A 27,593-nucleotide genomic window follows, 5' to 3' on the forward strand; every position below is an offset into this window, starting at 1 on the left:
CCTATCATTCAGTCTCAGTAGTCATACCATTTCCAATTCAACCCCACATGTGCAAGGTGCACATGTACTTAACGATACAATATCTTATATCTAATCTATTACCGAAGAGTAATCCAGGAGATCATTAAACTAGAAAAGGTAAACTCTCTGGTGATTTTTGACAGGATGCTGTTTATCTTTGACATTTGTGTCTTTTGACTTTTATTACATGACTTTGCTTCCTTAATATGTCGGTGAATAGATGCTTAGCATTACTTGTAGAGTCATTGTATGTTATGTTACCTTACAGTCTAGATTTGAGCTTTAATGCTTCTTCATAGTACTACCAAAGACAATTATGTGATTGTTACATTCAACTTTCTCATATTGGGCATTGTATTACTCTCATGTTCTGATGCAATGTGATAAAAAAGTTATACAGTATTGTACAATACTCACAAATACAGCCCATTGGCCAGTTAGGAAATACTTCAACAGCCATCGTTGGTTAAAGGGGCAATCTGGAATTGGTACATCCACTCTGGACATTTAAATTAATAAGATTGCCCCTTTAAAGTGAACAGTAGCAGCCAGCAATTGTTTATTTACTCAATTATAAAACAGTTATAAAACAATTATAAAACAGTTATAAAACAAGTATAAAACAGAGGGACCATTTGAACACAAGAACATTCAACATATGTAGCCAGCCTATCGAGAACCACAGTATCTCTTTCTATGTACACTAAGTCATTGTTGATGATTAGGCATTGGTCACTCTCTCTGTCTGAACTTTAGTGAGTCACTTTATTGTGTCAGTGCAGAAGTAGCATGCCCACAGACCACATGTGGCATCCTTATGCTATTTTAAAAATCAAATACAATTTTATTGGCCACATGCACCGAATACAACAGGTGTAGAATTGACTGTGAAATGCTTACTTACGAGCCCATTCCCAACAATGCAAAGTTAAAAAGTAAGAAAAATATTTGCTAAATAAAATAAAAAACAAAATAGTAACACAATAAAATTACAATAATGAGGCTATATACAAGGAGTACCAGTATGTATGTATGTGTGTGTGTGTGTGTGTGTGTGTGTGTGTGTGTGTGTGCGTGCAAGCGTGCGTGCGCGTGTGCGTGTGTGTGGTGTGTGAGTGAGTGAGTGAGTGAGTGGTGTCAATATGCATGTTTGTGTGAGCGTGTGTGTGTGTGTGTGTGTGTGTGTGTGTGTGTGTGTGTGTGTGTGTGTGTGTGTGTGTGTGTGTGTGTGTGTGTGTGTGTGTGTGTGTGTGTGTGTGTGTGTGTGTGTGTGTGTGTGTGTGTGTGTGTGTGTGTGTGTGTGTGTGTGTGTGTGTGTGGGTAGAGTCAATAGAGTGTGCATAGAGCCAGTGCAAAAGAGTCAATGCAAAAAATAAAATACCCCAAAAAATGAGTAGTGGTTGTAGAAGGCCTCTCAAATTTGGTGAGACGGTGCTCGTATCTAAACTGCATACTTGGAGAGATGATCCATTTGGCCAGAGCTGCCTGCTACACACGTACTGGTGCTTTTTTCCCTTCACGTTGACTAAATCATCCGCTAACCTGAACAGGCCTCGCTCAAAGAGCAGCAGACTTTGCTTATGGGATCGTTTATTGTTCAGTGTCACCCTCTGTGTCAATGCAGCTCTACTTTGATGGCCTCTAATGAAAACGTGTTTGTCTCTCACAGTCCAAGCAACATGGAAGCAACAATAGTGGTCACATAACACATTGTCACATTGCAGACTCCCCGTGGTACTATGGGCATGGCATTTAAAACATGCTAACTGGAGCACATTGGTTTTTGGTTAGAAATAGCTCAAATTAGCAGTTGTTGGCATTGGCTAGTATTATTTGATTTTTTATTTATCCTTTATTTTACCAGGTAAGTTGACTGAGAACATGTTCTCATTTGCAGCAACGACCTGGGGAATAGTTACAGGGGAGAGGAATGAATGAGCCAATTGTAAACTGGGGATTATGAGGTGACTGTGATGATTTGAGGGCCAGATTAGGAATTTAGCCAGGACACTGGGGTTAACACCCCTACTCTTACGATAAGTGCCATGGGATCTTTAATGACCTCAGAGAGTCAGGACACCCGTTTAACGTCCCATCTGAAAGACGGCACCCTACACAGGGCAGTGTCCTGGGGAATTGGGATATTTTTTAGACCAGAGGAAAGAGTGCCTCCTACTGGCCCTCCAAAACCACTTCCAGCAGCATCTGGTGTCCCATCGAGGAACTGCCCAGGACCAACCCTGCTTAGCTTCAGAAGCAAGCCAGCAGTGGTATGCAGGGTGGTATGCTGCTGGCAAAAGCCAAGGATGGATTACTGCCTCTCTTTGTCCATAGACTGCTTTCAAAGTTATGAAAGAAATATGGACATTTATAATTTGGCTGAACTATCCCTTTAATCATGATTTTACAAGTTTAAGTGGCATTGGTTGTGTTATTGGTTGTGCTATTCTCTGTCTGCCACAATAATGGTCCTTAGTGTTTATGTCAACATCAATGTCATGTTTAGGTATATAGGGCTCATTGATGGCCTTCTAGTGTGCAGACGTTTGTCTAAAATATGTCTGTTTGTTATCTGTAACAGATGGATGATATAGACTCCATGTTCACTGACCTGCTGGGAGAGATGGACCTCCTAACACAGGTGAGTTCTCACTGGGACCATTTTTATAAACTACACTTTCCCTGATTCATCAGAAGTGTTTTACCAGAAATGGACAAACCAGACATACGTCAGCTGTGTAAAAGTAGTTTTTGTTGAGACTCAGCAATGTAGAGGTGTAACCCAAAGCCTACAGTTGGAAATTAACCTTTGGGCTAAATCTGGAACATTTACAGAGGGTGTTGATTATTATGCATTATCTCTGTCAAATAAATAAAATAAAGTCAAATGAATGATGAGAAACATTATCTGGGTTGAGTAATGGACACAAGCCACTGATATTAAGGTCATGGCACCAAGGTGTCCTCAAGCACTTTGTCCCTCCATGACACTACAGTCATATGTGGCTTGCCAGATGAAACATTAGATGCCATTAATAGAATCCTGGCTAATACCTATGTGCATGGTACATTGTATTCAGCAGTAAACTCCTCTTAAAGGGGAAGTTCAGTATTTTACAACTTTATATAAAATGGTTTCTCACCCTGTACCCAGTCTATGGGACCAGACAAACTGTAATCGATGGCTGAGTTTTCATTAAACAGCCACTAAAAACTACAGCTAACTTGAGACACTGCTAGCAAACAATCAATGGAAGTGATAGGGGCAACCGAGCAAATCAAACAACTCAATATCTGGTTTGATGCTGCCATATCACTTCCATTGATTTTTAGCTGCTAGCAGTAGATAATGTTAGCTGTAGTTTGTAGTGGATGTAAAGAAAACCGAACGATTGATTACAGTTTCACCTGGCCCATAGACTTATTTCAGGGTGAGGAACCATAAAATACAGAACATCCCCTTTAATGAATGTAGCTCTAAGAACAAGAGTAGTAATTAGACCAAATGGCATTACATTTAAATCGAAATCTACGGAATGGTTATTTATTCCAATTCAACCTCATATGGGCAGCCATCCTTTTGGAGAGCCACAAATATTGTGTCACTGTCTACAGTCTTATGCAAATTAGGAAGATAACCATTTGATTAGAATAATCATTCATCCTGAACTTAAGAGATCAAATGATTTCAAATTTGACCATGATTAGATTGATACATAATTTGGATTACTTTCTGGGAGCATGGAGATCAACAGACCTCAGAATCAATCCATATGTTTCTCTCTATATTAATCAGGGTTCAGTTATGTGCCAGGGGAGATCATATGTAGGTCACCCAGTTCTATAGACTGTTTACGATAGAGTGCATTCGGAAAGTCTTCAGACCCCTTGACTTTTACCACATTTGTTACGTTACAGACTTATTCTAAAATTGATCATCAATCTACACACAATACCCCATAATGTCAAAGTGAGAAAAGGTTTAAAAATGTTTTCCCAAATGTATATAAAAAAGAACAGAAATACCTTATTTACATAAGTATTCAAACCCTTTGTTGTGAGACTCAAAATTGAGCTCAGGTGCATCCTGTTTCCATTAAGTCAACCTCTGGTAAATTCAATTGACTGGACATGATTCGGAAAGGCACACATCTGTCTATATAAGGTCCCATAGTTGACAGTGCATGTCAGAGCAAAAACCAAGCCATGAGGTCAAAGGAATTGTCCGTAGAGCTCAGAGACAGGATTGTGTCGAGGCACAGATCTGGGGAAGGGTACCAAAACATTTCTGCAGCATTGAAGGTCCCCAAGACCACAGTGGCATCGATCAATCTTAAATGGAAGACGTTTGAAACCACCACGACACTTCCTAGAGCTGGCCACCTGGCCAAACTGAGCAATCGGGGGAGAAGGGCCTAGGTCAGGGAGGTGACCAAGAACCCGATGGTCACTCTGACAGAGCTCCAGAGTTCCTCTGTTGTGATGGGCGAACCTTCCAGAAGGACAACCATCTCTGCAGAACCCCACTAATCAGGCATTTATGGTAGATTGGCCAGACGGAAGCCACTCCTCAGTAAAAAGCACATGACGGCACGCCTGGAGTTCGCCAAAAGGCACCTAAAGGACTTTAAGACCATAAGAAACAAGATTCTCTGGTCTGATGAAACCGAGATTGAACGCTTTGGCCTGAATGCCAAGCTTCACATCTGGAGGAAACCTGGCACCATCCCTATGGGGAAGCATTGTGACGTCAGCATCATGCTGTGGGGATGTTTTTCAGCGGCAGGGACTGGGAGACTAGTCAGGATCGAGGCTAAGATAAATGGAGCAAAGTACAGAGAGATCCTTGATGAAAACCTGCTCCAGAGTTCTCAGGGGCTCAGACTGGGGTGAAGGATCACCTTCCAACAGGACAACAACCCTAAGCACACAGCCAAGACAACGCAGGAGTGGCTTCTGGACAAGTCTCTGAATGTCCTTGAGTGGCCCAGCCAGAGCCTGGACTTGAACCCAATCGAACACCAGGGGAGCTAATGCAAGTCTTCAGATCTCAACCAAGATTACAGAACTATTTCTGTTTCAAATGCAGGGGTGCACAATATCAGGCCCTTGAGTTCTGCAGTTCTATTGATTTGCATATCAAGGCATTTTACCTTTCTGTTTTTGTAGCTAATTACTGCCAATATACAGTAAACTGTACTATGGTATAATGACTATGGTATTCACTGTCGATTTTTTGCACAAAAACACTACAGTGAATACTTAGTATTTTTAGTAGTGTACTACAGTCCCTAAAAACACTACAGTGAATATACAGTATAATACAATCTGCAAAAACCATACTTTCGTTACTTTAGTATATACTACAGTTTTACAGTATTTTTATACTAAGGTGTAATTAAAAAACTGTAAAATAGTGAAGTAATGAATGTAGGGTTTTTGCAGATTGTATTATACTGTATATTTACTGTAGTGTTATTGAGGACATCAGTGTAGTATTTACTATGGTGTATTTGTTTTATTATCTTTGACATAGGAGTGGAGGTTTTCTCCTTCAGGAAACCTACTGGAGAAATGCTAAAAGAGCACATTTCTGGAGAGACCTGAAAATAGCTGTGCAGCGACTCCAACCTGACAGAGTTTGAGAGGATCTGCAAAGAATGGGAGAAACTGCCCAAATACAGGTGTGCAAAGCTTGTAGCATCATACCCAAGACGGCTCGAGGCTGTAATCGCTGCCAAAGGTGCTGAGAAAAGGGTCTGTACTGAGAAAAGGGTCTGAAAACTTATGTTAATATAATATTCAATTAGTTTTTTTCCCCCATACATTTGCATACAAATTACAAGCTGTTTTTGCTTTGTCATTATTGGGTATTGTGTGTAGAGTGATGAGGAAAAATGTTTTGTAATCAATTTTAGAATAAGGCTGTAACGTCACTAAATGTGGAAAAAGTGAAGAGGTCTGAATCCACTGTGTATGTTTTGCTGGAATTGCCTGCTGGGGACATTTATGAAAATATGACATATCAGATTAAATATCACATCCTCACCATAGTGCCGTTTCTTTTGTTGTGTTTTTTGCATTCGAAGTATAAGGTTTGAATTTTGACTGTGCTCTGCAAAGCTTATAGATGTGGCTTCTGAGATGGTCCTTGAAGAGGGTTTTCTTAGAATTAATGTAAAAAATGTTGCAAATATTGTTGTAGTGTTCTCTATCTGTATTAGTGTTATGTATGTAAAACATACAATTTCTTTCTGGTTCTGTACTATGCCAACATTTAATCTGAAACCATTTTTTTTACAGAGTCTTGGGTATGAAATGGAGCCCTCAGAAATGTCATCCAGCTCACAGAGAGAAAACAACTTCTCTATTGGGTTCACAGATTTGAACGGTGCGAAACATAATGCAACAGTACATCAGCAAACAGTGGAAATTGTATCTTGACGCAGTAAGACCCAAGGGGGTGTAGTATATTGGCCATATACCACAAACGCAAAGTTTCCTTATTGCTATTATAAACTGGTTACCAACATAAATATTACATTAAACAAGTATTTTTGCATCGTACCGGTGGTATACAGTTGAAGACAGAAGTTTACATACATTAGGTTGTAGTCATTAAAACTAGTTTTTCAACCACTCCACAAATGTATTGTTAACAAACTATAGTTTTGGCAAGTCGGTTAAGACATCTACTTTGTGCATGACACAAGTCATTTTTCCAACAATTGTTTACAGACAGATTATTTCCCTTATAATTCATTGTATCACAATTCCAGTGGGTCAGAAGTTTACATACACTAAGTTGACTGTGCAACTTGGAAAATTCCAGAAAATGATGTCATGGCTTTAGAAGCTTCTGATAGGTTAATTGACGTCAATTGGAGGTGTACCTGTGGATGTATTTCAACGGCTACCTTCAAACTCAGTGCATTTTTGCTTGACGTTATGGGAAAATCAAAAGAAATCAGCCAATTTTTTTGGACCTCCACACGTCTGGTTCATCCTTGGGAGCAATTTCCAAATGCCTGATGAAACAAAAATAAACCTGTTTGGCCATAATGACCAATGTTATGATTGGAGGAAAAAGGGGGAGGCTTGCAAGCCCGAAGAACACCATCCCAACCGGGAAGCACAGGGGTGGCAGCATCATGTTGTGGGTGTGCTTTGCTGCAGGAGGAACTGGTGCATTTCACAAAAAACATGGCATCATGAGGAAGGAAAATTATGTGGATATATTGAAGCAACATCTCAAGACATCAGTCAGGAAGTTAAAGCTTGATCGCAAATGGGTCTTCCAAATGGACAATGACATCAAGTATACTTCCAAAGTTGTGGCAAAATGGCTTAAGGACAACAAAGTCAAGGTATTGGAGTGGCCATCACAAAGCCCTGACCTCAATCCCATAGAAAATGTGTGGGCAGAACTGAAAAGTGTGTACGAGCAAGGAGGCCTACAAACCTGACTCAGTTACACCAGCTCTGTCAGGAGGAATGGGCCAAAATTCACCCAACTTATTGTGGGAAGCTTGTGGAAGGCTACCCGAAACGTTAGACCCAAGTCAAACAATTTAAAGGCAATGCTGCCTAATACCAATTGAGTGTATGTAAACTTCTGTCCCACTGGGAATGTGATGAAAGAAATAAAAGCTGAAATAAATCGTTCTCTCTACTATTATTCTGACATTTCACTTTCTTAAAATATAGTGATCCTAACTGACCTAAGACAGGGATTTTTACCAGAATTAAATGACAGGATTTGTGAAAAACTGAGTTTAAATGTATTTGGCTAAGGTGTATGTAAACTTCCGATTTCAACTGTATTTAAGCAATAAGGCCAGAGGGAGTGTGGTACATGGCTAATATTTCACGGCTAAGGGCTGTTCTTAGGCACGACGGAAGCCAATCAGCATTCAGCCAATAGCAGTGGTATATTGGCCATGCACCACAAGTTCCCGAGGTGCCTTACTGCTATTGTAAATTGTTTCCAAACGTAATTAGAGCAGTAAAAATGTATGTCGGCTCAAACCACATTTCTAGCTATGCCAGGCAAAAAACTGGCATCATCAGCTCCTTATGGATGTATATCCACATGAATGTCAATAGAAAACAGCTTAAACAAATGCAAATGCAGCTACTTTGCTGTTGTTTAATATTTAATATCAATGAAAATGTTTCATTTCTACCAGTAAAAATGTGTACTTTAGTATTGTTTTCTTTGGAAACTGTGGTATTAGCGGATGAACGCCTTCGTTCTGTACATTACCTTGGAAAAAGGAACTACACAAAGGGACTCAGCTCCGCCTCATCATGCTTCGTCGTCCATTATTTCCAAGGTACAATCTTAGAAAAAAAGGTGCTATCTAGCACCAAAAAGGGTTATTCAGCTGTCTCCATAGGAGAACACTTTGAAGAACCCATTTTGGTTCCATGTAGAACCCTTTCCACAGAGGGTTCTAACTGGAACCCAAAAGGGTTCTCCTATGGGGACTGCCGAAGAACCCCTTTGGAACCCTTTTTTCTAAGAGTGTAATGTACTGAACGTCTGCATGTATCCCTTACGTATACATATGGCTGAAATACTGGACCCAAACTACCTGGTTTACAATTAGAGTTGATGCATATAACAAATATTTTAAGTCCTGCTTGCCAATAGCAACCTTATTAAGCACATTTCACTAGTACATGAGTTAGAATGGTAAAAGTATTCATAAGAAGGGAAGTGGTTGCGTTATCACGTCTAAGATAAACCCCTCATTTCCCATCTTCCTCTGGCAGAATCTCTAAATGCGCTAGAGGATCATGACCTGGACGCTCTGATGGCTGATCTGGGGTCAGATTTGTCAGAGACAGAGGAGAAACTGAACGCAACCAAGACGGGACATGTCCACACACAGCAGCACAAGTCTGGCTATTCCACCCAACAACAAAATGTCCGAGCACCTATCTCCTTGTCCCAAATGTCATCGCTGGCGTCCTCCTCATCCTCTCTACCTCCTGAACCCCTCAAACCACTTCCACCGGTAACTATGACTGTGTAACCCTAGGCATTAGCCAGGGCAGCTAATGCAAGTCTTCAGGTCTCAACCAAGATTACATAACTATTTCTGTTTCAAATGCAGGGGTGCACAATATCAGGCCCTTGAGTTCTGCAGTTCTATTGATTTGCATATCAAGGCATCTTACCTTTCTGTTTTTGTAGCTAATTACTGGCAATATACAGTAAACTGCCACATAAAAAATATTATGGTATAATGACTATAGTATTCACTGTAGATTTTTTTGTACAAAAACACTACAAAAGTGAATACTTACTAAGATGTATTAAAATACTGTAAAATAGTAGTATATACTAAAGTAATGAATGTAGGGTTTTTGCAGATTGTATTAAACTGTATATTTATTGTAGTGTTATTGCGGACATCAGTGTAGTATTTACTATGGTGTATTTGTTTTATTATCTTTGACATAGGAGTGGAGGCTTTCTCCTTCAGGAAACATACTGGAGAAATGCTAAAAGAGCAAATTCTCCATAACCTATAGCTAGGTATGACTGTGGTCTGAAAGGATAGTTCTATGAACGGATAGTTCAGAGCCTCTGCTCTTTTCTATAAACTGTACGGAACACAATGTATGTTCTACACTCTGCATGTAGGTTTCTCAGTTATGGGTGGCACGAATTGCGAATGAGCGGAGTATATGCAAATAAGATACAGTAGTGTTTTTGCTAGTGTTTTTGCTGACATTACTGTAGTATTTACTATAGTATTTTACAGTATACTATAGCATTCTATGGTAAGTACTTCACATGATCGAGGGATACTACAGTGTGTAGTAGTATGGTATTCTACAGTATACTACAGTTTACTATAGAATTCTACTGTAAGTACTGTAGTTTTCTATAGTAAACTAGTATTTTTTCATGTGGGTGTGGCACTTTTTCACATTCCTGCTCTTTTAATCAAACAGTATACTAAAATTTTTCCAGGGAGAGGCCGAAGCACAAGTCAAAACTGACAAAATCAAGCTGGCTCTGGAGAAGCTAAAAGAAGCCAAAGTTAAGAAGGTATAGTGGGTTAATTTCACTAAACCCGGCTATAACAGCTTCACATTGTGAGGATTTGAGCTACCCCTATATCATGCAAAGAACTTTGAGTTGGATAAAAATGCAAATATATGCAAATGTTTCTATTTATCATTGTTTATTACTAGAATGGCAATCCCCATTTAAGTCAACATTCTGTGATGGGTGGGCCAGCAGTCATATTGAGTGTACTCAATAAGTACTTATATTTCAATGGCTATTTGTATGTACCCCTGGTAGTTGGTAGTGAAGGTGATGATGAGTGATGGCAGCTCCAAGACACTGATGGTGGACGAGAGACAGACGGTCAGGGATGTGCTGGATAATCTGTTTGAGAAGACCCACTGTGACTTCAGCATGGACTGGAGCCTGTGTGAGACCAACCCCGAGCTGCAGACGGGTGAGAATCATACACAACAGACCTTGGTTCAGGTGGTATTTGTTTTCTGTCCGGCTGAAGCCCGGCTGAAGCTGGGCGCTTCTGTCTGGCTGAAGCCCGGCTGAAGTGCCAGTTGGGTCACGTTTGCACTTTTTGGGCTCTTCCATTGGTTCCATTGCACCAAGCAAGCTCAATTAAGTGCAGTCAAGGTACACTATATATACAAGAGTATGTGGACACCCCTTCAAATGAATGGTTTCAGCTATTTCAGCCACACCCGTTGTTGACAGTTGTATAAATCGAGTACATAGCCATGCAATCTCCATAGACAATCATTGGCAGTAGAATGGTCTTACTGAAGAGCTCAGTGACTTTCAACGTGGCACCGTCATAGGATGCCGCCTTTCCAACAAGTCAGTTTGTCAAATATCTGTCCTGCTAGAGGTGATGTTATCATGAAGTGAAAATATCTAGGCGCAACAACGTCTCACAAAATGGGACTGCCGAGTGCTGAAGTGCGTAGCGCGTAAAAATCATCTGTCCTCAGTTGCAACACTCACTACCGAGTTCCAAACTGCCTCTGGAAGCAACGTCAGCACAATAACTATTCGTCAGCAGCTTCATGAAATGGGTTTCCATGGCCGGGCAGCCACACACAAGCCTAAGATCACCATGCGCAATACCAAGCGTCGGCTGGAGTGGTATAAAGCTTGCCACCACTGGACTCTGGAGCAGTGGAAACACGTTTTCTGGAATGATGAATCACACTTCACCATCTGGCAGTCTGACGGACGAATTTGGGTTTGGCGGATGCCAGGAGAACGCTACTTGTCCAAATGCGTAGTGGCAACTGTAAAGTTTGGTGGATGAGGAATAATGGTCTGGGGGTGTTTTTATGGTTCGGGCTAGGCCCCTTAGATCCAGTGAAGGGAAATCTTAATGACAGCATGTAATTAAATTCTAGGCGAAGAGGACTGGCCACCCCTCAGAGACTGGTTCCTCTCTAGTTTTCTTCCTAGGTTCCTGCCTTTCTAGGGAGTTTTTCCTAACCACTGTGCTTCTACATCTGCATTCATTGCTGTTTGTGGTTTTAGTCTAGGTTTCTGTATAAGCACTTTGTAACATCTGCTGATGTAAAAAGGTTGATTTGATTTGTGCTTCCAACTTTGTGGCAATCGTTTGTGGAAAACCCTTTCCTGTTTCAGCATAGCAATACCCCTGTGAAAAAAAGGGAGGCCCATACAGAAATGGTTTGTCGATATCGGTGTGGACGAATGACCAGGTGTCCACATACTTTTGGTAATTGAGTGTACTTTAGGAATGATTTAAGATATGACATTGTATGATTGATGTATATAATTTTCATAAAGAAATGAGGCTCCTCTTTTGTTCTCAATGCAGAAAGGGGGTTTGAAGACCATGAATATCTAGTGGAGCCTCTTTCTGCATGGACACGAGACAGTAAAAACCAAATCATTTTCCTTCTGAGACCCAACAAATATCTCTTCTTCAAGGACCCCCAGGTGAGTACAGTAGAGAACTGGGCACCAAACATTAAGCACCAAACGGAAGAAAATAGACTGAAACAGGGAGAAGTTACCTGGACTTCTACCCCCCCAATAAAATATTTGTTGTTTTCTGTTGCAAGCTCTTTAAAACGTTTTCCATTTCGTGCCCATGTGAACATGACCCAGAGTTCACACAAAATAGTGCAGTTAACTGTGCTTTCTAATTTAAGCCAATGATCTGTCTCTACTTCTGCCAACGTTTTACCAAACAAAAAAGTGGTTTAAGTAGAGACAAACTAGCAACCAAGCTCTTTGTTTTAGTTCCATTATTTATATCCTTGTGCTGACATTGTCTTTTCGCTTTTTTTTCACGTCAACTTCAAGATATTCTACCTATGGAAGAAAGACCAAAAATGTATTAATGAGATAAAAGAAAGGCATAAGGAACTTCTGCTAAAGGTGAGTTATCACAAACACACCTGTAGTCTTCTCTATAGCCTATACAGTACACACATTTACTATACCAATATTTTGTTGGTGTTCTCCTTCCTCTTGAGAAAATCAGGCTTATCTAAACCCTCAAACACTTCCACAAACCTTATTTTTTATTTCTGAGTCCAGGAAAACTTTGATGGGCCTTCTCTCATCGTCCCAGACCTGGAGGGGCTGCTGTATCTGAGAGAGGACGGGAAGAAATCGTGGAAACCTCGCTACTTCCTGCTCAGGGCATCTGGGATATATTATGTGCCTAAAGGAAAGACAAAGGTACAGGAAGTGAAAGGAGTACCAAGGCACTCTAAATATAATTTATTAAAATGCATTTATTTGTATGGCATGTTCAATGGAAACAAAGATTATGAACCCAGATGCATTTCGGCTGCATGTCCTTCGTCACAGCAAGTTGAGTAAACATCTTGTCAATACATAGTCTTGCACATAAAGTATATTGTGTAGGCAGGAACTAATATAAAAACGTATTGTATTCAGACCCCTTGACTCTTTCCAAATTTTGTTACATTACAACCTTATTGATTACATATTTTTTTTAAATCCTCATCAATCTACACACAATACCCCAAAATGGCAAAAACTTCTACAAATATATTAAAAATAAAAAACAGAAATACCTTATTTACATAGGTATTCAGACCCTTGGCTATGAGACTCAAAATTGAGCTTAGGTGCTTCCTGGGGATGTGACCAAGATGTGACCAAGAACCCAATGGTCACTCTGACAGAGCTCCAGAGTTCCTATGTGGAGATGGGAGAACCTTCCAGAAGGACAACCATCTCTAAACCACTCCACCAATCAGGCATTTATTGTAGAGTGGCCAGATGGAAGCCACTCCTCAGTAAAAAGGCACATGACAGCCCACTTGGAGTTTGCCAAAAGGCACTTAAAGGACTTTTAGACCATGAGAAACAAGATTCTCTGGTCTGATGAAACCAAGATTGAACTGTTTGGCCTGAATGCAAAGCGTCACGTCTAGAGGAAACCTGGCACCATCCCTATGGTGAAGCATTGTGGTGGCAGCATCATGATGTGGGGATGTTTTTCCGAGACTAGTCAGGATCGAGGCAGAGATGAATGGAGCAAAGTAACTCTGCAGCGCTCCACCAATCAGGCATTTATGGTACAAACAGTGTAGTTATTCCCTCAGCAAGGCAATCAAACAAGACAAATTTCAGTGTGGAGACAAAGTGGAGTCGCAATTCAACGGCTCAGACACGAGACATATGTGGCATGGTCTACACACAACCACGGACTACAAAAGGAAAACCAGCCACGTCACGGACACCGACGTCTTGCTTCCAGACAAACTAAACACCTTCTTTGCCCACTTTGAGGATAACACAATGCCACCGACGCGACCCGCTATACCAAGGACTGTATTCACTCCTCCTTCGTGGCCTACGTGAGTAAGACATTTAAACGTGCTAACCCTCGCAAGGTTGCCGGCCCAGACAGGATCCCTAGCTGCGTCCTCAGGGCATGTGCAGACCAGCTGGCTGGTGTGTTTACGGACATATTCAATATCTCCCTATTCCAGTCTGCTGTCCCCACATGCTTCAAGATGGCCACCATTGTTCCTGCACCCAAGAAGCCAAAGGTAACTGAACTAAATGACTATCGTCCCGTAGCACTCACTTCTGTCATCATGAAATGCTTTGAGAGACCGGTCAAGGATCATATCACCTCCACCTTACCTGTCCTCCTAGACCCACATCAATTTGCTTACAGTCCCAATAGGTCCACAGACGATGCAATCACCATCACACTGCACACTGCCCTATCTCATCTGGACAAGAGGAAAACCTATGTAAGAATGCTGTTAATTGACTATAGCTCAGCATTCAACACCATAGTACCCTCCAAGCTCATCATTAAGCTAGAAGCCCTTGGTCTTAACCCCGGCCTGTGCAATTGGGTCCTGGACTTCCTGACTGGCCGCCCCCAGGTGGTGAAGTTAGGAAACAACATCTCCACTTCGCTGATCCTCAACACTGGGGCCCCACAAGAGTGCGTGCTCAGCCCCCTCCTGTACTCCCTCTTCACCCATGACTGCATGGCCATGCAAGTCTCCAACTCAATCATACATTTTGCAGATGACACAACAGTAGTAGCCTTGATTACCAACAATGACGAGACAGCCTATAGGGAGGAGGTGAGGACACTCAGAGTGTGGTGTCAGGAAAACAACCTCTCACTCAACATCATCAAAACAAAGGAGATGATCATGGACTTCAGGAAACAACAGAGGGAGCACCCCCCTATCCACAACGATGGAACAGCAGTGGAGAAGGTGGAAAGCTTCGAGTTCATTGGCATACACATCAAGGACAAACTGAAATGCTCCACCCACACAGACAGTGTGGTGAAGAAGGCGCAACACCGCCTCTTCAACCTCAGGAGGCTGAAGAAATATATCTTGTCACCTAAACCCTCACAAACATTTACAGATGCACAATTGAGAGCATCCTGTCGGGCTGTATCATCGCCTGGTATGGCAACTGCACCGCCCACAACCATATGGGTCTCCAGAGGGTGGTGTTCAAAATAGTTTCTGATTTTCATAATTGTATGTTCGTTAATAATGGGAAAATATGGTAATTTTCACAATTTCCTGAAAAGTCTAAATTTTTAGAGATAAGATGTTTTCATCAGACAGAGACGATATAACCTAAAGTCTACTTATTCAGGTTTTCTCATGTTTTTCTTCTTTGACAGACATCCAGAGACCTGGCGTGCTTCATTCAGCTTGACAAAGTCAATATCTACACCACCACTGATTACAAACAGAAATACAAAGCACCATCTGATTTCTGCTTCATCCTCAAGGTAGGCCATCCATCTTGGAAGAAATATTAACAGATGTTATCAGTTTGTCACAGTGGACATTTGTCTTCTGCTCTTCTCCAATCGACTCGCTGAGGTAACAGACCGGGTAACACACACACACACACACATCTTTGACAGGCTGAAAAAATTCACAGTGCAATGGTCCTGGAGCACTTTTGGGGGTTTAAACTAGGTTCAGGGTTTAGACTAACTGGGTGAAATAGTGTCCATGTTTGGCCCATTTGGCAAATCGATTTGTTGAAAACTATTTGAAGACTGATAGTCAGATGTTATGGGAAAAATCTATTTCCACCTCAATACTGTACATTTGCAACATTTAAAAATGCAAAGTTTTGAGGGCCAGCAGGGAAGAAAATAAGCTGATAACTTAATTCTGAATATTTGCATGTTTAAATATAGGCTAGATGTGTTCGACAGGAAGTTGTGCACTGCAACTACTTTAACATATTGGCAATGCACCACCACACACAGACAGACCCACATGTTTCCCACGGTGATCTCTAAAGGATCACACAAAACCAGCTGTTATGTGGAACGAGAGAGACTGAGAATACAAGACAATCAGAGAGACAGACAGGGGTCAACTTAAACAACCTAATGTCAGTCTTCAAGGAGGAGGCATTTTAATAAGGAATATTTTCCATACCCAGAATAGGACTTGCTCAGACAGAACGAACGCAGGGGGAAGTGAGGTGTTAGTTGGTTGAAGTGTAAAGCAGCTCTGACATGCTGGGTTGTGGTTTCCCTTCAAAATAATGTTTGGTGTCGGGTATTTAGAACCTTGCAACTTGGTTAAACTGTGTAATGGTTGGTCTTTACTACAACAACTACAATTTACCGCTCAGCCCCTATGTGCTCTCCAGAACTGGATTCAAATGCTATTTGAAATCTTTCTAATACTTTGAGTGTTTGCTTTAGCCTGCTTGGAGTGCCAGAAGAGCAGGATTTTCCCTTTTTGCTATTATTCTATTGGTTCCATTGTGCCAGGCAAGCTTAATCAAGCCCAGCTAAAATATTTGGAAAAATTTGACATAGTTTGTGATCCCAGATCTGCCCCCATGTTCTCTCTACAGTTACACCTCACATTTTCAGGAAATTAGTGAAGTTTATGATAGTGGTCGTTCTCATGGTAAGGTCACACCAGCAAGGAAATAAATGTAGGTTCATGAAGTTCGCAAAAATTCATTTTAGTAGTGGAAGCCTTTAGCAGTGCAATCTGAGCCCATTTACACTGGATTTTGGATAGGCAATCACTTGAAAAACTACAGACCTCAGATTTCCCACTTCCTGGTTGGATTTTTCTCAGGTTTTCACCTGCCATATGAGTTCTGTTATACTCACAGACATCATTCAAACAGTTTTCGAAACTTCAAAGTGTTTTCTATCCAAATCTACTAATTAATGATATGCATATCCTAGCTTCTGGGCCTGAGTAGCAGGCAGTTTACTCTGGGCACGCTTTTCATCCAGTCGTGAAAATATTCCCCCCCTATCACAAAGAATTTAAACAAATCAAAATATATTTTAGATTCTTCAGTAGCCACCTTTTGCCTTGATGATAGCTTTGCACATTCTTTGCATTCTTTCTACCATCTTCACCTGGAATGCTTTTCCCACATATGCTGAGTACTTGTTGGCTGCTTTTCCTTCACTCTGCGGTCCAACTCATCCCAAACCATCTCAATTGGGTTGAGGTCGGGTGATTGTGGAGGCCAGGTCATCTGATGCAGCACTCGATCACTCTCCTACTTGGTCAAATAGCCCTTACACAGTCTGGAGGTGTGTTGGGTCATTGTCCTGTTGAAAAACAAATGATAGTGTCACTAAGCGCAAACCAGATGGGATGGCGTATTGTTGCAGAATGCTGCGGTAGCCGTGCTGGTTAAGTGTGCCTTGAATTATAAATAAATCACTGACAGTGTCATCAGCAAAGCACTACCACACCATCACACCACCTCCTCAATGCTTCACGGTGGGAACCACACATGCGGAGATCATCCATTCACCTACTCTGCGTCTCACAAAGACACTGCGGTTGGAACCAAAAATCAAACATTTGGAGTCATCAGACCAAAGGACAATTTTATCGCCCCCAGACTTTTACTCTCTGTTCCAGACGTCCTAGACGACCAATTCTCATAGCTTTTAGCCGTACCCCTATCCTACTCCTCCTCTGTTCCTTCCTCTGGTGATGTAGAGGTGAATCCAGACCCTGCAGTGCCTAGCTCCACTCCTATTCACCAGGCGCTCTCTTTTGATGACTTCTGTAACCGTAATAGCCTAGCCTTGGTTTCATGCATGTTAACATTAGAAACTCCTCCCTAAGTTAGTTTTATTCACTGCTTTAGCACACTCTGCCAACCCGGATCTCCTAGCCGTGTCTGAATCCTGGCTTAGGAAGACCACCAAAAACTCTGAAATCTCCATCCCTAACTACAACATTTTCAGACAAGATAGAACGGCCAAAGGGGGCGGTGTTGCAATCTACTGCAGAGATAGCCTGCAGAGTTCTGTCCTACTATCCAGGTCTGTACCTAAACAACAAACTTCTTCTTTTAAAAATCCACCTCTCTAAAAACAAGTCTCTCACCGTTGCCGCCTGCTATAGACCACCCTCTGCCCCCAGCTGTGCTCTGGACACCATATGTGAACTGATTGCCCCCCATTTATCTTCAAAGCTCGTGCTGCTATTTTTTTAAATGCCTTCCTCACCATCTTAAATAAGCATGCCCCATTCAAGAAATTTAGAACCAGGAACAGATATAGCCCTTGGTTCTCTCCAGACCTGACTGCCCTTAACTAACAAAAAACATCCTATGGCGTTCTGCATTAGCATCGAACAGCCCCCGTGATATGATATGTGGCTGTTCCACTGGATGTCATAAGGTGAACGCACCAATTTGTAAGTCGCTCTGGATAAGAGCGTCTGCTAAATGACTTAAATGTAAATGTAAATGCAACTTTTCAGGGAAGTTAGAAACCAATATACACAGGCAGTTAGAAAAGCCAAGGCTAGCTTTTTCAAGCAGAAATTTGCTTCCTGCAACACAAAAAGTTCTAGGACACTGTAAAGTTCATGGAGAATAAGAACACCTCCTCCCAGCTTCCCACTGCACTGAGGATAGGAAACTCTGTCACCACCGATAAATCCACTATAATTAAGAATTTCAATAAGCATTTTTCTACGGCTGGCCATTCTTTCCACCTTGCTACCCCTACCCCGGTAAACAGCACTGCACCCACCACAGCAACTCACCCAAGCCTTCCCCATTTCTCCTTCACCCAAAATCCAGTCAGCTGATGTTCTGAAAGAGCTGCAAAATCTGGACCCCTACAAATCAGCCGGGCTAGACAATCTGGACCCTTTCTTTCTAAAAAATTATCTGTCGAAATTGTTGCAACCCCTATTACTAGCCTGTTCAACCTCTCTTTCGTGTCGTCTCAGATTCCCAGAGATTGGAAAGCAGCTGCGGTCATCCCCCTCTTCAAAGGGGGGACACTCTTGACCCAAACTGCTACAGACCTATATCTATCCTACCCTGCCTTTCTAAGGTCTTCGAAAGCCAAGTCAACAAACAGATTACCGACCATTTCGAATCCCACCGCACCTTCTCCGCTATGCAATCTGGTTTCAGAGCTGGTCATGGGTGCACCTCAGCCACGCTCAAGGTCCTAAATGATATCTTAACCGCCATCGATAAGAAACAATACTGTGCAGCCGTATTCATTGACCTGGCCAAGGCGTTTTCGACTCTGTCAATCACCACATCCTCATCGGCAGACTCGATAGCCTTGGTTTCTCAACTGATTGCCTCGCCTGGTTCACCAACTACTTCTCTGATAGAGTTCAGTGTGTCAATTCAGAGGGCCTGTTGTCCGGGCCTCTGGCAGTCTCTATGGAGGTGCCTCAGGGTTCAATTCTTGGGACGACTCTCTTCTCTGTATACATCAATGATGTCGCTCTCGCTGCTGGTGAGTCTCTGATCCACCTCTACGCAGACGACACCATTCTGTATACTTCCGGCCCTTCTTTGGACACTGTGTTAACAACCCTCCAGGCAAGCTTCATAGCCATACAACTCTCCTTCCGTGGCCTCCAATTGCTCTTAAATACAAGTAAAACTAAATGCATGCTCTTCAACCGATCGCTGCCTGCAACGGCCCGCCCGTCCAACATCACTATTCTGGACGGTTCTGTTGAATTGAGAGCTATGGAGCTCATGACTGCTCATGAATTCAAGGGACTTTATTGGCATGGGAAACATACGTTTACATTGCCAAAGCGAATGAAGTAGATCATATACAAAGTGAAATAAACAATAAAAATGAACAGTAAAACATTACACTCACAGAAGTTCCAAAAGAATAAAGACATTACAAATGTCGTACATGTATATATACAGTGTTGTAACGATGTGCAAATGGTACAAGGCTGTATATATACAAAAAAAAGTACAACAACAAGAGCAACACAATGGTGTTTGTTCTTCACTGGTTGCCCTTTTCTGGTGGCAACAGGTCACAAATCTTTCTGCTGTGATGGCACACTGTGGTATTTCCCCCAGTAGCTCTCTCTGTTGTGGGGCACCATAACTTTGACACCTTTTTATTTGGGAAAAGTTGATTCTCTATATAAACTTTCCATTTGAGTCCATCATTAATATAATGTTGGGTTTTTCGTCAAGTCTATGGAGGATGGCAGGAGTGATGGGAGTAATTACAGGCCGTGAGATGGGCATGGAGAGGGTCAGCTGGGTTGGTGCATTGGTTGGTTGGGTTGGTAGGTGGGTTCTGATTCAGCTGTTGGCCTGGTCCTGCGTAGTTGTGTGACTCTTTGTAGATGGATGGTGGTGGCTGAGAAATTCCTGCCTTAGGTCATGTACTGTAACTCCTTCTGGAGGTTGTGCATGTGGCTGGTGTTGTCTGTGCTGGACAGTTCCTCTCTAAGACTGCACACTTCCATCCTGAGAGCCTGGTTGTCCTCCTCAACATTTTTCATTGCACACTGCAGCTCCTGGATCTCACCCCTATGCCGACGCACCAGGCTGATCTCCTCCTGTATATGATGCAGGTGTCACGTGTGAGAGAGGCATGCTCAGGGCTGTGTCTGCTGCAGGCGAGGGAGGGAGAGGGACACTGGGGACTACATACTGGGGCACAGAGGGAGGGGAAGCTGTTGTAGGTAGTGACAGTGGCGCGGTTTTAAGTTCAGCAAGAAGAGGTTTTATTTGGTCGAAGTAGTAAACAAATTGATCCAGACTGGCCTCCGAACCTTGATCCATCACAGTGCCGTTATTATGAATATGAATGTTACATTTGGGGGTGGAATCAATGTACAGTTACCTCATTGTTCTGTTTTCTGACATTTTAAGGCCTTATGGATAGCTGTGTGCAGGCATTAGGATCATCCGTGTTCACTTTTAGGATGAAGTCTGCCCTCAGAGTCTCTGGGGATTCTCTTCTCTTAGCAATTTCTTTTGAATGTCTTTTTTCCTGACTCACTTGTAACATTTTCAGGATACGTGATGGCAAGGTCTCTGAAACAATGCTTAGAGAATGCATCCATATTCATCTACATGGTGACCTGTTTTAACAATCCACTTTGCTCTAGAATGTTGTGAAGTGCTTACCTGATGAAAGTGCTTATTTATAAAATGCACCTAATGATAAATGCACTTTTAAAACAATGCACGTTTTATTAATAGTACAAATAAAGATATTGAATGTGTTTTTCAATGAAACAACACATTACACATAAATTAAGATACTCTCTCAATGTTTGGAATGTTTCTACCTCCTTTAAAAGAGCTATTTTGCTTGTTTGTTCGTCTGAATGCTTGTTTCACTATCAAGGCCTGAACTATCCTCCAGAAATCCCTCAGAGATGCTTTCTCTTTCTCGCTCTGTTGCTTTTGTTTGCTTATCTATGTCCTAATTCTTGTTGTTGTCCTTGTTGGGTTTATGGTCCTCCTATCCGATTCCTTCCTTGTGTTGCCTGAGGATTCAGCAGGGGAGTCCAGCAAGAACCAAGTCGATAAATCTCTCAAAATCGCTCCAAGCTATTTCCACAAAAGAAAAGTATCTTCCAATTCTTCTAGATGGGCAGAAGACAGCAACGCAATAACATAATCATTTGTTTTTACAAAGATTGCAATTTAAGGAGGACCTTTTTTCTTAAGTGCTGCTGCTCATGGAATTGGTTGCTAGGAGATGAATGTCCACAACGGAGAAAGGTTGGCGTGAGGAGGTGAGGTCAGGTGGGAACATTCTAGCTAATAAGAGGGCAGATACGTGTGTGAGCAACAGACATAACTCCGATATAAAATATTTTTCTCAAAGTTGTCACAAGTGTCAACTTATCTTTCCATTTGTAAAAACCTAAACATTACGAAAGTTCTATTGGATCAAATAAGCTTCACGTGGCAAATTAGCAATAAATGTTGTGGACCAAATATGACACTCTCTCATAGACGTCCATACAAAAAAATCCTCACTTGGTCTTATTCTAAACTTAACCCCATTCACCAGTGGTGGCTGGTGGCACTTTAAATCGGGGACGGCTTATAGTAATGGCTCGAACGGAATTAATGGAATAGTATAAAACACAGTTTCCTTGTGTTTGGTACCATTCCATTCACCATGCCAACCATTATTCTGAGCCGTCCTCCCCTTACCAGTCTCCTTTGCCGAACCTGCTACGTAAATTCACCTAAGCTTTGTCGTTTTAGTTCCCCTAACCTTTTTCCATAAATTAACCTAACCTTAATGTTAGTTCCTCTAACCGCCAAGGTAAATGCTCCCCGTATTTCTCCTCTGTTGTTACAGTGCAACAAGCAACCTGGTCTCAGAGAAAGAGGTATAATACTATACCTGCTGATTCAGGATGTATGTATGATAAGTTACATTATCCAATCCGTATGCTATTCAACTCAAATCAAATCGTATTAGTCACAAGTGCCGAATAAAACAGGTGTAGACCTTAAAATGAAATGCTTATTTACGAGCCCCTAACCAACAATGCAGTTTAAAAATATACGGATAATAAATAAAAGTAACAAGTAATTACGTAATTGTATTGCCGGGTGAGACATGATACTATACTGTACGTCCTATAATTTGTTTGATATTGTACGACCGCTATTACATTCATAATGTAACCTAAAGTAACTTAATATATCAAACTAAAATGAGTGCCACAGATTTATGTACAGAATAATACGAATTGCCCTGAGACCACCTTTGAAATATTTTATATTTATGTTAATTCATAAGTATATGGACAGTGTGGATTTCCCATGTTTGACAGGTACTTTGGTGGCTTTTCAATATTGGTTGCTTAATATTTATGTCAGTTACTTGCAGAACCATGTCTGACAATGATCTGTTTTTAAAGGTACATTAAAGAAGTTAACTTAGCATATATTTAGCGTATATTATAACTGTATGGTTCGTAACAACAACATATGACCAGATTATATTTCTGTCCATTTTGGAGAAAAAAAATATTCACCAGTGTCCCTAAACTCCAAAAGGATTCTTCAGCTGTCCCCATAGAAAGAACCCTTTTTGGTTCCACGTAGAACTCTCTGTGGAAAGGGGCCTACATGGAAGCCTAAAGGGTTCTACCGGAAACCAGAAAAGATTATTCAAAGTGTTCTCCTATGGGGACAGCCAAAGAACCCTTCTAGGTTCTAGATAGCTCCTTTGTTTCTAAGTGTAAAGCCAAAAATTAGTTTAAAAAATAGTTATGGTTCAAATTAGGGCCTTTATTTTTTACTCACCATTTATTATGTTTATGAGAATGTTCAGGCATTCTTAACATGAATGAGAAAGGTTCTTAATGCGAGAGGGTTTGAGAACATGGTAGTGCAACCCACATGGATGTAAACATTTCGTTGGGCAGTGTATACCATGTGTATCCTGTACGTACGACTAATCAAACATGAAACTTGGTAGTGCAATACAAATAGTGCTCCTCTAATGGCTTGACTCAAGTGAGCATTGGCTGCCCCCTGTTGTCTCTTTGATGAACTACAACAACAAAAATACTGGACCACTTGAACAAAGACGGAGAAGTGAGTCAAGCATCAATACAGTATTTTGTGACAGACAATGCATGCACAGGAGATGTTGCTCTAAGAGCAGAGATTAACATCAATACCATTTGTTCTGTTCTTTTCCCTTCAGCATCCTCAGATCCAGAAGGAGTCCCAATACATCAGATTCCTGTGTTGTGATGATGAGCACACTCTCTCCCTCTGGGTCAACTCCATCAGAGTAGCCAAGGTCAGGTTTTATTAATAGTCTTTTCCCACTATCTTGCCAACCTGAGCTGTACTGTGCTGGCTCAGTTATTAGTTATAATCCTTTCACATGATTCTTTCCAGCATGGTCCTAACAGATCCCACATGAAAAAATACTATAGTATACTATGGTATAAATACTATATACTGTAGTATTTACGGTAAACTATAGCATAAATACTAATTTAAAAGAAAACGGTAGTATAATACTATAGTAATTAATGTAGTATTTTTGTAGTATACTGAAGTATTTACTGTTGTTTTTTTGTTTTATTATATTTGACTTGCTAAAAGAGCAGATTTCCACAATCTGTAGGTAGGTAGGACTGGGTAATTTTTGTATTACATTTTTTATAAATTTCTTTACAGGTAAAATGTCACAAGTTAAAATTCAATAATCATTCATTTAAAAAAATGGAGAGAATCAGTCCGTTGGTCAGTCAGTCCACAATGTGTCTGCTTCTTTGTGTTGGGGAAGGGGTGGGATCTGGGCTGGCAGTTGCTGGATGGAGGTGGCAGTTGAGGTTAGTCGGTGCTGTGTCCAGAGTTTTTGCGTGTTTTGTTGCTGGGACCGGGAGAAAATTGGGTTGGTGCTGGTGTTGGGGCCGGGACTGGAAGTCGTGCTGAGGTTGAAAACTGGGGGGGTGGGCAGGAACCGGGAACTCGGTCAGGATCTGGGTCTGTAGAGGGGAGGAGGACAACCTGAGAAGCAAGCAGACACACAAGCGAGCCCTAGACCCAATGGTGGTACTTCCCAGTGGTCTGCTCACTCCAGATGAAGGTTAGATCTTTGATCCCTCCTCCGCGCCTCTTCCGGTGTTCTGGTATGGGGGTTGGGTCTGGATCTGTAGCAGAGGTAGAATTAAGGTCTGAACAGAACTGGACAATAGTTTGTGCCAGGTGTGATATCCCTCCTAAACAGCTCAGGCTAATGTTCCTATCAACCCAGTAAGGCCAGCAGGCTAGATTATTTTTATTGGTATGTAACTGTAATGAATGTTGTATTGTCAACTTGTTTTCTACTGCATTTAAACACTACTTTAAACGTGTACTACAACCAAATTTCCCCATGGGGACAATGACATCAGTAAAGAGAGTTCAGAGCTTGTGCTCTTCTCTACAATCTGTAGGGAACACAACATTTGGTCTTTACTTGGCATGTAGGTTTCTCAGGTTCCATTTATCTAATATTAGGTTTTGGTTGAATATATGATAACATTCAGTATCAAAAATATGCAAAAGTAGAGAAAATTCAAAAGGTGGCAAATACTTTTCCACTGCACTGTATGTTGTGTGTACCTATTGTATCTATCTTTGTTTAGTATGGGGCCACCCTGTACAAGAACTACCAGATGGCAGTGAGGAGAGCATCAACCATCAGCTCCACTCTGCACCTGACTAGTCTGCCTGCCCCCAGCCCTTCCACACCTACTGTGCACAGAGGTGACACAATTACACACATACAGTTGAAGTCGGACATTTACGTACACCTTAGCCAAATACATTTAAACTCAATTTTTCACAATTCCTGACATTTAATCCTAGTAAAAATTCTCTGTCTGAGGTTAGTTAGGATCACCACTTTATTTTAAGAATGTGAAATTTCAGTATAATAGTAGAGAGAAATATTTACTTCAGCTTTTACTTCTTTCATCGCATTCCCAGTGGGTCAGAAGTTAACATACACTCAATTGGTATTAGGTAGCATTGCCTTTCAATTGTTTAACTTGGGTCAAACGTTTTGGGTGGCCTTCCACAATCTTCCCACATAAGTTGGGTGAATTTTGGCCCATTCCTCCTGACAGTGCTGGTGTAACTGAGTCAGGTTTGTAGGCCTCCTTGCTCACACACACTTTTTCAGTTCTTCCCACAAATTTTGTATGGGATTGAGGTCAGGGCTTTATGATGGCCACTCCAATACCTTGACTTTGTTGTCATTAAGCCATTTGGCCACAACTTTGGCAGTATGCTTGGAGTCATTGTCCATTTGGAAGACCCATTTTGCAACCAAGCTTTAACTTCCTGACTGATGTTGCTTCAGATGTTGTTCAATATATCCGCATCATTTTCTTCCCTCATGATTCCATCTATTTTGTGAAGTGCACCAGCATCTCCTGCAGCAAAGCATCCCCACAACATGATGCTGCCACCCCCCATGCTTCCCGGTTGGGATGGTGTTCTTCAGCTTGCAAACCTCCCCCTTTTTCCTCCAAACATAACGATGGTCATTTTGACCAGAGGACATTTCTCCAAAAAGTATGATCTTTGTAACCATGTGCAGTTGCAAACTGTAGTCTGACTTTTTTATGGCGGTTTTGGAGCAGTGGCTTCTTCCTTGATGAGCGGCCTTTCAGGTTGTCGATTTAGGACTCGTTTTAGATACTTTTGTACCCATTTCCTCCAGCATCTTCACAAGGTCCTTTGCTGTTGTTCTGGGATTGGTTAGCACTTTTCGCACCAAAGTACGTTCATCTCTATGAGACAGAACACGTCTCCTTCTTGAGCAGTATGACAGCTGTGTGGTCCCATGGTGTATATACCTGCTATTCATCTGTACTATTGTTTGTACAGATGAACATGGTACCTTCAGGCGTTTGGAAATTGCTCCCAAGGATGAACCAGACTTGTGGAGGTCTACAATTTTTTCCTGAGGTCTTGGCTGATTTCTTTTTCCCATGATGTCAAGCAAAGAGGCACTGAGTTTGAAGGTAGGCCTTGAAATACATCCACAGGTACACCTTCAATTGACTCAAATGGTGTTAATTAGCCTATCAGAAGCTTCTAAAGCCATGACATACTTTTCTGCAATTCTCCAAGCTGTTTAAAGGCACAGTAAATTTAGTGTATCTAAACTTCTGACCCACTGGATGTCCTAACTGACTTGCTAAAAACTAGTTTGTTAACAAGAAATTTGTGAAGTGGTTGAAAAATCAGTTTTAATGACTTCCGACATCAACTGTACGCACATCCTTATGGGGATTTACCATAACCCCTAACCTTAATCCTAACCCTAATTCTAATCCCTAAACCTAAAATAGCCATTTTCCTCCTGTCTGAATTTTCCTTGTTTTTACTATCCTTTTGAGGATTTCTGGTACCCAGAAATAGTTAAGCAAAAACCACACACAAATGGAATATAATATGGTCAACCCCAAAACATAATCTAAATAATATTGTTTTCTTTCCCTCAGCAAATGGACACACCCCTCAGGAGGACCTCCCTGAACCTCCCCCAGACTTTATTCCCCCACCCCCTCCTGGTTGGGGCTCTGGGGTCTAGGGAAGGAGCTCCACCCCCTCAATGCACAACCATGACTACCATAGGACATTCTCAACCTACCTAAAGACAGGCAGATGGACAATAATATTTTAGATTTAGATTTAGATCAGATTTAGGTCAGAACTGAGACTACTAGACTATTTAGGAACACTCAACACCTCTTAGAAAGCCATTCTGGTGTATCTTTAGCATTAGAATTTGTGCAATTGTTCCGCAAAAATATATAACTATCGCAGGGTTAGCTATTCAGAAGACTATGGTGGGTTTTCCTCTAACTTTTTACCTGTCCTTTGCTCTTTTTATATTTATTTTGATCCTAACAAACTCCCCAGCCCCTTCCAGCAACAAGCATACCCATAACATGATTCTGCCACCACAATACTAATCTTATTCAAAATGATTCACATCTGTAATGGCTGCCAACAGTGCTTCCATAAATCAAATCAAACTTTATTTGTCACATGCGCTGAATACAACAAGTGTAGACCTTACCGTGAAATGCTTACTTACAAGCCCTTAACCGACAGTGCAGTTCAAGAAGAGGCACCTTATCCTCAAGGTCACCTCAAGGTCGCCTATCCTCTTCACGTTGTACACAAACCTTTGCATCTGCTCTGCAAGCACTGCAATAACTACGTAGTTCAGTTCTCAGACAAA

At 41.5% G+C, this 27,593-nt stretch overlaps 1 protein-coding gene across 4 annotated transcripts; it reads left to right on the forward strand.

The window, feature by feature from the left end:
* Positions 1-27,389, forward strand: LOC115114098 (amyloid beta A4 precursor protein-binding family B member 1-interacting protein-like). Of its 4 annotated transcripts, XM_065013264.1 has the most exons (15): positions 3-138; positions 2,603-2,662; positions 5,558-5,705; positions 6,325-6,412; positions 8,259-8,357; positions 8,800-9,044; positions 10,010-10,087; positions 10,346-10,505; positions 11,886-12,007; positions 12,377-12,451; positions 12,614-12,757; positions 15,222-15,332; positions 23,541-23,639; positions 24,979-25,099; positions 26,848-27,389. In XM_065013264.1, exons 3-15 carry the CDS (start codon positions 5,682-5,684, stop codon positions 26,934-26,936), a joined length of 1,455 nt encoding a protein of 484 aa, XP_064869336.1. In that variant the 5' UTR covers positions 3-138; positions 2,603-2,662; positions 5,558-5,681; the 3' UTR covers positions 26,937-27,389. The 4 variants fall into 4 exon arrangements, with proteins under 4 accessions (XP_064869335.1, XP_064869336.1, XP_064869334.1 ...); XM_065013263.1 differs by lacking the exons at positions 5,558-5,705; positions 26,848-27,389 and adding an exon at positions 26,228-26,315 and having other exon boundaries at positions 1-138; XM_065013262.1 differs by lacking the exon at positions 5,558-5,705.
* The last annotated feature ends 204 nt before the right edge of the window (positions 27,390-27,593 follow it).

This window comes from Oncorhynchus nerka, linkage group LG9b, assembly GCF_034236695.1.
Source record: "Oncorhynchus nerka isolate Pitt River linkage group LG9b, Oner_Uvic_2.0, whole genome shotgun sequence".
In the NCBI taxonomy this organism is placed as follows: Eukaryota; Metazoa; Chordata; class Actinopteri; order Salmoniformes; family Salmonidae; genus Oncorhynchus; species Oncorhynchus nerka.

Bases quoted from the DNA above. Each gene is read 5' to 3' on its own strand.
- LOC115114098 (XM_065013262.1), top strand. From the start codon at position 2,603: ATGGATGATATAGACTCCATGTTCACTGACCTGCTGGGAGAGATGGAC. The intron at 8,358-8,799 runs GTACAATCTTAG...TTCCTCTGGCAG, and splicing joins CGTCGTCCATTATTTCCAAG to AATCTCTAAATGCGCTAGAG. The intron at 12,758-15,221 runs GTACAGGAAGTG...CTTCTTTGACAG, and splicing joins TGCCTAAAGGAAAGACAAAG to ACATCCAGAGACCTGGCGTG.